Here is a 9,882-nt window from a genome sequence, read left to right as displayed (position 1 = left end):
AGCCTGTTACACTGGAAGAGGGGCTGGAGAGGGTTACACAGATAGGGAGGGGTGTAAGGGCTGGAGGAGGTTACAGAGATAGGGAGGGATGTAGGGGCTGGAGGAGGTTACAGAGATAGGGAGAGGTGTAGCAGCTGGAGGTTACAGAGATAGGGAGAGGTGTAGCGGCTGGAGGAGGTTACAGAGATAGGGAGGGGTGTAGGGATTGGAGGAGGTTACAGAGATAGGGAGGGGTGTAGGGGTTGGAGGAGGTTACAGAGATAGGGAGGGGTGCAGGGGTTGGAGGAGGTTAGAGTTAGGGAGGAGTATAGGGGTTGGAGGAGGTTACAGAGATAGGGAGGGGCACGATGAGTGGACAGTACAATTGTTAAATGGACGGCTTGTTATTTTTTCAGGGATCGAGTTGGGCCCATAGCCCCAGGGAGTTATAAGAGCTGAAAATGTGGAGAGGATGCGTGAAATTGTCCGTGCTGCACTTGACTTCATCGAGCTCTTCAACCAGGGTAGGCACACGTTGAACACAGTCCCTCTCCCCATAGCCCTTTATCAATCCCAAACTAATCCCACTGCCCTGCTCTCTCCCCATAGCCCTGTATCATTCCCAAACTAATCCCACTGCCCCGCGCTCTCCCCATATCCCTGTATCAATCCCCAAACTAATCCCACTGCCCCGCTCTCTCCCCATAGCCCTGTATCAATCCCAAACTAATCCCACTGCCCCACTCTCTCCCCATAGCCCTGTATCAATCCCCAAACTAATCCCACTGCCCCGCTCTCTCCCCATAGCCCTGTATCAATCTCAAAACTAATCCCACTGCCCCGCTCTCTCCCCATAGCCCTGTGTCATTCCCCAAACTAGTCCCACCGCCCCGTTGACTGGTTGGAATTCTGTTGCAGGGACCGTATTCCCGGAATGTGACCTCGAAGTCTATCGTCCTGTGATTAAGATAGATTTTCCGAGGGATGAGGAGGGCGACATTTGTGCTGTGATCCATCCCGAAAGACAGGTCAGTGAAATGAGCTTCCTGCCACATATCCGCAGCATAACTAAGACCGCTTATTTCCCCCTCCGTAACATCGCCCGTCTCCGCCCCTGCCTCAGCTCATCCGCTGCTGAAACCCTCATCCGTGTCTTTGTTACCTCCAGACTTGACTATTCCAACGCACTCCTGGCCGGCCTCCCACATTCTACCTGACGTAAACTAGAGGTGACCCAAAACTCAGTTGCCCCGTGTTCTAACTCGTACCAAGTCCCACTCACCCATCACCCCCTGTGCTCACTGCCCCGTGTCCTAACTCGTACCAAGTCCCGCTCACCCATCATCCCCTGTGCTCACTGCCCCGTGTCCTAACTCGCACCGGGTCCCACTCACCCATCACCCCCTGTGCTCACTGACCTACATTGGCTCCCAGTTAAGCAACGCCTCAATTTTAAAATTCTCATCCTTGTTTACAAATTCCTCTTTGGCCTCGCCCCTCCCTATCTCTGTAATCACCTCCAGCCCCTACAGCCCTCCCTATCTCTGTAACCTCCTCCAGCCCCTACAGCCCTCCCTATCTCTGTAACCTCCTCCAGCCCCTACACCCCTCCCTATCTCTGTAACCTCCTCCAGCCCCTCCCTATCTCTGAAACCTCCTCCAGCCCTACACCCCTCCCTATCTCTGTAATCACCTCCAGCCCCTACAGCCCTCCCTATCTCTGTAACCTCCTCCAGCCCCTACACCCCTCCCTATCTCTGTAACCTCCTCCAGCCCCTCCCTATCTCTGAAACCTCCTCCAGCCCTACACCCCTCCCTATCTCTGTAACCTCCTCGAGCCCCACAACCCCCTGAGATGTCTGCACTCCTCTAATTCTGCCCCCTTAAGCATCCCTGATTATAATCGCTCCACCATCGGTGGCCGTGCCTTCTGTCGTCTGGGCCCCAAGCTTTGGAACTCCCTCCCTAAACGTCTCTGCCTCTCTACCTCTCTCTCCTCCTTCATGACACTCCGTAAAACCTCCCTCTTTGAACCAGCTTTTGGTCACCTGCCCTAATATCTCCCTATGCGGTTCGGTGTCAAATTTATTGGTTTTGTCTTATAACACTCCTGTGATGCGTCTTGGGACATAAGAACATAAGAAATAGGAGCAGGAGTAGGCCTTACGGCCCCTCGAGCCTGTTCTGCCATTTAATAAGATCATGGCTGATCCGATCATGGACTCGGGTCCACTTCCCCGCTGCTCCCCATAACCCCTTAATCCCTTATTGGTTAAGAAACTGTCTATCTCTGTCTTAAATTTATTCAATGTCCCAGATTCCACAGCTCTCTGAGGCAGCGAGTTCCACAGATTTACAACCCTCTGAGAGAAGAAATTTCTTCTCATCTCAGTTTGAAATGGCTTCCTCTTATTCTAAGATCATGCTCCCTAGTTCTAGTCTCCCCTATCAATGGAAACATCCTCTCTGCATCCAGCTTGTCGAGCCCCCTCATAATCTTATACATTTCGATAAGATCACCTCTCATTCTTCTGAATTCCAATGAGTAGAGGCCCAACCTCCTCAACCTTTCCTCAAATCAACGCCCTCATCTCTGGAATCAACCTAGTGAACCTTCTCTGAACTGCCTCCAAAGCAAGTATATCCTTTCGTAAATACGGAGACCAAAACTGGATGCAGTATTCCAGGTGTGGCTTCACCAATATCCTGTCTAACTGTAGCAAGACTTCCCTGCTTTTATACTCCATCCCCTTTGCAATAAAGGCCAAGATACCATTGGCCTTCCTGATCACTTGCTGTACCTGCACACTAACCTTTTGTGTTCCATGCACAAGTACCCCCAGGTCCCGCTGTACTGCGGCACTTTGCAATCTTTTTCCATTTAAATTATAATTTGCTTTTTACCACTTTAAACACGCTATATAAATGCAAGTTGTTGTTGTAACTCAGGCCAGTCCATCACAGAGCCTGTGGAGTGACCATAACTTGCATTTATATAGTGCCTTTAACGTCCCACAGGAGCAAGTCAAAAGAAAATTGACACCGAGCCGCATAAGGAGAAATTAGCGCAGGTGACCAAAAGCTGGGTCAAAGGTCGGTTTTAAGGAGCGTCTTGAATGAAGAGAGAGAGGTAGAGAGGCGGAGAGATTTAGGGAGGGAGTTCCAGAGCTTGGGGCCCAGGCAACAGAAGGCACAGCCACCGATGGTGGAGCGATTATAATCAGGGATGCTCAAGAGGGCAGAATTAGAAACATAGAAACATAGAAAATAGGTGCAGGAGTAGGCCATTCGGTCCTTCTAGCCTGCACCGCCATTCAATGAGTTCATGGCTGAACATGCAACTTCAGTACCCCATTCCTGCTTTCTCACCATACCCCTTGATTCCCCTAGTAGTAAGGACTTCATCTAACTCCTTTTTGAATATATTTAGTGAATTGGCCTCAACAACTTTCTGTGGTAGAGAATTCCACAGGTTCACCACTCTCTGGGTGAAGAAATTCCTCCTCATCTCGGTCCTAAATGGCTTACCCCTTATCCTTAGACTGTGTCCCCTGGTTCTGGACTTCCCCAACATTGGGAACATTCTTCCTGCATCTAACCTGTCTAAACCCCGTCAGAATTTTAAACGTTTCTATGAGGTCCCCTCTCATTCTTCTGAACTCCAGTGAATACAAGCCCAGTTGATCCAGTCTTTCTTGATAGGTCAGTCCTGCCATCCCGGGAATCAGCCTGGTGAACCTTTGCTGCACTCCCTCAATAGCAAGAATGTCCTTCCTCAGGTTAGGAGACCAAAACTGTACACAATACTCCAGGTGTGGCCTCACCAAGGCCCTGTACAACTGCAGCAACACCTCCCTGCCCCTGTACTCAAATCCCCTCGCTATGAAGGCCAACATGCCATTTGCTTTCTTAACCGCCTGCTGTACCTGCATGCCAACCTTCAATGACTGATGTACCATGACACCCAGGTCTCGTTGCACCTCCCCTTTTCCTAATCTGTCACCATTCAGATAATAGTCTGTCTCTCTGTTTTTACCACCAAAGTGGACAACCTCACATTTATCCACATTATACTTCATCTGCCATGCATTTGCCCACTCATTTAACCTATCCAAGTCGCTCTGCAGCCTCATAGCATCCTCCTCGCAGCTCACACTGCCACCTAACTTAGTGTCATCCGCAAATTTGGAGATACTACATTTAATCCCCTCGTCTAAATCATTAATGTACAGTGCAAACAGCTGGGGCCCCAGCACAGAACCTTGCGGTACCCCACTAGTCACTGCCTGCCATTCTGAAAAGTCCCCATTTACTCCTACTCTTTGCTTCCTGTCTGACAACCAGTTCTCAATCCATGTCAGCACACTACCCCCAATCCCATGTGCTTTAACTTTGCTTTAACTAACTAGAGGAGCGCAGACATCTCGGGGTGGGGGGGGGTTGTAAGGCTGGAGGAGGTTACAGAGATAGGGAGGAGTGTAGGGGCTGGAGGAGGTTACTGAGATAGGGAGGGGTGTAGGGGCTGGAGGGAGTTACAGAGATAGGGAGGGGTGTGGGGCTGGAGGGGGTTACAGAGATAGGGAGGGGTTTAGGGGCTGGAGGGAGTTAGAGATAGGGAGGGGTGTGGGGCTGGAGGGAGTTACAGAGAAAGGGAGGGGTGTAGGGGCTGGAGGAGGTTACAGAGATAGGGAGGAGTGTAGGGGCTGGAGGAGGTTACTGAGATAGGGAGGGGTGTAGGGGCTGGAGGGAGTTACAGAGATAGGGAGGGGTGTTTGGCTGAAAGAGGTGACAGAGATAGGGAGGGGTGTAGGGGCTGGAGGGGGTTACAGAGATAGGGAGGGGTATAGGGGCTGGAGGGGGTTACAGAGATAGGGAGGCGTGTAGGGACTGGAGGTTACAGAGATAGGGAGGGGTGTAGGGACTGGAGGTTACAGAGATAGGGAGGGGTGTAGGGGCTGGAGGGAGTTACAGAGATAGGGAGGGGTGTAGGGACTGGAGGTTACAGAGATAGGGAGGTACGAAGAGGCCATGGAGGGATTTGATAACAAGAAGGAGGGTTTTACACTTGGTGTCGCGTGGGTCTAATCCCCTCCACTCCCCCTGCCACTGGGCCAGGCTTCCCCTGTCCCTGGGCCAGGCTCCCCCTGTGTGATGCATTTCTCCGCCTCTCTATCTCTCCGTAGGACAAGGACTGGTTCACACTTGAGCCCGGAGACCCACTGTTCCTGACCGGGCTGGGCCAGACCATTCCGTACAGCAGCCAGCACTCCGTCTGCCCCGTCTTCCTCAACGAGGCCGCCTACTACGAGAAAGGCACCGCGTTGTGCGGCACGGAGCAGACGAAGATTCGGGTCCCGGCAATACGCAGAGAGGGCGAGGGGCAATAGGGCAGGTGCCGGCATGGATCGGGGTCAACCATTGACCGGTCGTCAAGCCGGTCCCTCACCCCCCCCACGTAATCTCCCCTGGATTTTTAGCTTCGTTCTGCAAACAAAGGACCTCTCGGATCTCTCTGTTGTTTGACTGGAATCGTGCACCAATAATAAAAACTTCAGTGAGGGTATCCAGAAACCCTAACCTTCGTCACCAAATGTTGTCTCTTCTTTTCCGACCTCACAAACAAACACACACAGACTCTGAGGTGGCTATTGACTCCTGGAACTTGTCAGGCCACCTGAATTCTTTATTGTTAGTCACATTACCACAGTCGTCCCCTAGCTGGAACTATGTGACCCCCGTCATGCCTGCTTCCTGTCACGCTCAGCTACGGTCACGCACGCTTCCTGTCACGGATCATTAAAAATGGCCGACATTCTCCAAGCTCAATTCTGGCCCTGGGAATCATCCTCGTCTCCCTCTGTCTTCCTACTGGTGTACCTGGGTTAGACCACACTTGGAGCACTGTGCACAGTTCTGGTCTCCCAATGCCTGGGTTAGACCACATCTGGAGCATTGTGCACAGTTCTGGTCTCCATATACCTGGGTTAGACCATAATTGGAGCACCATTCAGGAGCTGGTGTGTGAGTGTGAGGCCCCCCATAGTGGAAGAGTTGGAGTGTGTGGCCTCCCATGGTGGAAGAGCTGAAGTGTGAGGCCCCCCATGGGGGAAGAGCCTGTGTGTGAGGCACCCCATGGTGGAAGAGCTGGAGAGTGAGGCACCCCCATGGTGGAAGAGCTCCCTCTCCCCCCCACCACACACATCCTGATGTCACAGACAGCAGGGCGGGATCTCAAATCCCGCTTTGTGCCGCTGTGCCATGACGTCACGCCGTCGCACTATCGGGGGCTGAGTGGGAACGTCACGACGTCATCACGCCCCCTCCTCTCCCCTCCCCCCAGCATGCGGGCGCCGCCCACCCGATGACGTGCAGCACAGAGGGCGCAGGGTGAGAGGTCAGCGCCGGCGGGACGCCCTGGAGACACGGAGCGGGAGAAGCTGCAGCCCCGCGGGGGAGGAGCGCGGGTCTGGGACAGTGGCGACCCGGGGACAGGGAGAGAGGCCGGCCCCGGGCCCTCAAATCCAGCCTCCCCGAGCTTCAGCCTCTGGTCCCGGCCCCTCAGCCTCAGCCTCCCCGTCCCAGACAGTGAGAAGGCGAGGGAGAGAGCGCCCGCCCCCCCGCACCGGGAAACACAATGGCCGCAGGTGAGGGACCGCGCTCTGATTGGTCCGGTGGACAATGGGCAGTGGACGCCGCGCTCTGATTGGTTCAGGGGGACAATGGGCACATGGGGGCCGTGCTCTGATTGGTCCAGTGGACAGGTGCGGGCCGCGCTCTGATTGGCGGTGGGGGGGGGCGCCATGGGTGCCGAGCACTGATTGATTTTGGGGGGGCCATGGGGGCCGCGCTCTGATTGGCCCGGTGAACAATAGGCACGTGGGGGCCACGCTCTGATTGGTTCAGGGGGACAATGGCCCCGTGGGGGCCGCGCTCTGATTGGTCCGGTGGACAATGGGCACGTGGGGGCCGTGCTCTGATTGGCTCGGCGGGGGGAGCCATGGGGGCCACGCTCTGATTCGGAGGAGGCCATGCGGGCCACGCTCTGATTGGTTCAGGGGGGGCCATGTGGGCCGCGCTCTGATTGGTCTGGTGGAGAATAGGCACGTGGGGGCTACACTCTTATTGGTTCAGGGGTACATGGGAGCTGCACTCTGATTGGTCCGGTGGACAATGGGCACATGGCGGGGTATAGGGTCCGCGCTCTGATTGGAGGGTGAGGACAATGGGACCCGCGCTCTAATTGGGGAAGAGGACAATGTGGCCGCACTCTGATTGGGGGAAAGGACAATGGGACCCACGCTCTGATTGGGGGAGAGGAGAATGGGACCGCGCTCTGATTGGGGGAGAGGATAATGGGACCGCGCTCTGATTGGGGGAAAGGACAATGGGACCCACGCTTTGAGTGGGGGAGAGGATAATGGGACCGCGCTCTGATTGGGGGAGTGGACGATGGGGGCCACATTCTGATTGGGGGAGAGGGCAATAGGGCCGCGCTCTAATTGGGGGAGAGGGCAATGGGGCCGTGCTCTGGTTGGGGGAGAGGGCAATGTGATTGGGAGCGAGGGCAATGGGGCCGCAATCTGATTGGGGTAGAGGGCAATGTAGGCCACGCTGTGATTGGGGGAGAGGACAATGGGACCGCACTCTGATTGGGGGAGAGGACAATGGGCCCGCGCTCTGATTGGCCGGGCAGTGAGCACCCAGTCCCTGATTGGCCGGGAAGTGAGCACCCAGTCCCTGATTGGCCGGGCAGTGAGCGCCCAGTCCCTGATTGGCCGGGCAGTGAGTGCCCAGTCCCTGATTGGCCGGGCAGTGAGAGCCCTGTCCCTGATTGGCTGGGCAGTGAGTGACCAGTCCCTGATTGGCCGGGCAGTGAGTGCCCAGTCCCTGATTGGCTGGGCAGTGAGAGCCCTGTCCCTGAATGGCTGGGCAGTAAGTGCCCAGTCCCTGATTGGCCGGGCAGTGAGTGCCCAGTCCCTGATTGGCCGGGCAGTGAACGGACGGTCACCCCCCCCACGACCCCGCGGCAGTTCCCGAGGGCAGCCCTGGCCTTGACCGCTATTCCCGGGTCAGAGGTCACCATTCACCCAATGCCAAGCTTGGCGCCATATCCGAAAATTGGCCAAGTGGCTGACGGCGAAGTCGGAGGTCACGCTTGGTCCGAGCGATGGCTTCAATTGGTTCCCTGGGATTGTGGGCATCGCTGGCAAGGCCGTAATTTATTGCCCATCCCTAATCGCCCCTTGAGAAGGTGGTGGTGAGCCGCCTTCTTGAACCGCTGCAGTCCGTGTGGTGAAGGTGCTCCCACAGTGCTGTTAGAGAGGGAGTTCCAGGATTGTGACCCAGTGACGATGAAGGAACGGCCGATATATTTCCAAGTCAGGATGGTGTGTGACTCAGAGGGGAAATTGGAGATGGTGGTGTTGCCATACGCCTGCTGCCCTTGTCCGTCTGGGTGGTAGAGGTCGCAGGTTTGGGAGGTGCTGCCGAAGAAGCCTTGGCGAGTTGATGCAGTGCATCGTGTCGATGGTACAGACGGCAGCCACGGTGCGCCGGTGGTGGAGGGAGTGAATGTTGAAGGTGGTGGGTAGCGTGCCGATCAAACGGGCTGCTTTGTCCTGGATGGTGTCGAGCTTCTCGAGTGTTGTTGGAGCTGCAACTCATCCAGGCAAGTGGGGAGTGTTCCATCACACTCCTGACTTGTGCCTTGTAGATGGTGGAAAAGTTTGGGGGAGTCAGGAAGTGAGACACTCGCCGCAGAATACCCAGCCTCTGACCCGCTCTTGTGGCCACAGTATTTATGTGGCTGGTCCAGTTAAGTTTCTGGTCAATGGTGACCCCCAGGATGTTGATGGTGGGGGATTCGGCGATGGTAATGCCGTTGAATGTCATGGGGCAGTGGTTAGACTCTCGCTTGTTGGAGATAGTCATTGCCTGGCACTTGTGTGGTGCGAATGTTACTTCCCTCATGTTTGCAAATTTGCTGGAGTTCTTTGAGGATGTAATCAGCAGGGTGGATAAGGGGGAACCAGTGGATGTGTATTTGGATTTCCAGAAGGCATTTGACAAGGTGTCACATAAAAGGTGACTGCACAAGATAAAAGTTCACGGGGTTGGGGGTAATATATTCGCATGGATAGAGGATTGGCTAACTAACAGAGAACAGAGAGTCGGGATAAATGGGTCATTCTCTGGTTGGCAATCAGTAACTAGTGGGGTGCCACAGGGATCAGTGCTGGGAGAGAGACTGGGGAGAGAGAGACTGCGGGGGGCGGGGAGGGAGAGACTGCGGGGGGGCGGGGGGGAAGAGAGAAACTATGGGGGGGGGGAGAGAGAGAGAGACTTGGGGGGGTGGAGAGAGAGAGAGACTGGGTGGGGAGAGAGAGACTGGGGGGGGAGAGAAACTGGAGGGGGGGAGAGAGCGAGAGAGACTTGGGGGGAAGAGAGCGAGAGAGACTGGGGGGAGGTGGGAGAGAGAGACTGGGGTGGGAGAGAGAGAGAGAGACTTGGGGGGAGAGAGAGCGAGACTGGGGGTGGAGAGAGAGTGACTGGGGGTTGGAGAGAGAGAGAGAGAGACTGGGGGTGGAGAGAGAGAGAGACTGGGGGGTGGAGAGAGAGACTGAGGGAGAGAGAGAGACTGGGGCAGGAGAGAGAGAGGGACTTGGGGGGAGAGAGAGAGAGAGAGACTAGGGGGTGGAGAGAGAGAGTGACTGCGGGGGTGGAGAGAGAGAGAGACTGGGGGTGGAGAGAGAGAGAGAGAGACTGGGGGAGAGAGAGAGATTGGGGGGTGGAGAGAGAGAGAGAGAGAGAGATTGGGGGGTGGAGGGAGAGAGAGAGACTGGGGGGTGGAGAGAGAGACTTGGGGGTGGAGGTTAGAGACTGGGGGGGAAGAGAGAGACTTGG

The 9,882-nt window shown here is 55.4% G+C and overlaps 1 protein-coding gene across 1 annotated transcript; it reads left to right on the top strand.

Annotated features, from left to right (window-relative positions):
• The first annotated feature begins 392 nt into the window (after positions 1 to 392).
• Positions 393 to 5,557, top strand: LOC139245702 (aspartoacylase-like). The gene is made up of 3 exons (XM_070871256.1): positions 393 to 503; positions 898 to 1,007; positions 5,163 to 5,557. Exons 1-3 carry the CDS (start codon positions 452 to 454, stop codon positions 5,364 to 5,366), a joined length of 366 nt encoding a protein of 121 aa, XP_070727357.1. The 5' UTR covers positions 393 to 451; the 3' UTR covers positions 5,367 to 5,557.
• The last annotated feature ends 4,325 nt before the right edge of the window (positions 5,558 to 9,882 follow it).

The sequence above is a fragment of the Pristiophorus japonicus genome, unplaced genomic scaffold (genome assembly GCF_044704955.1).
Source record: "Pristiophorus japonicus isolate sPriJap1 unplaced genomic scaffold, sPriJap1.hap1 HAP1_SCAFFOLD_2313, whole genome shotgun sequence".
Taxonomy (NCBI): Eukaryota; Metazoa; Chordata; class Chondrichthyes; family Pristiophoridae; genus Pristiophorus; species Pristiophorus japonicus.
Note: the sequence above shows the minus strand (reverse complement) of the source record. Positions and strands in the feature narration are given on the sequence as shown.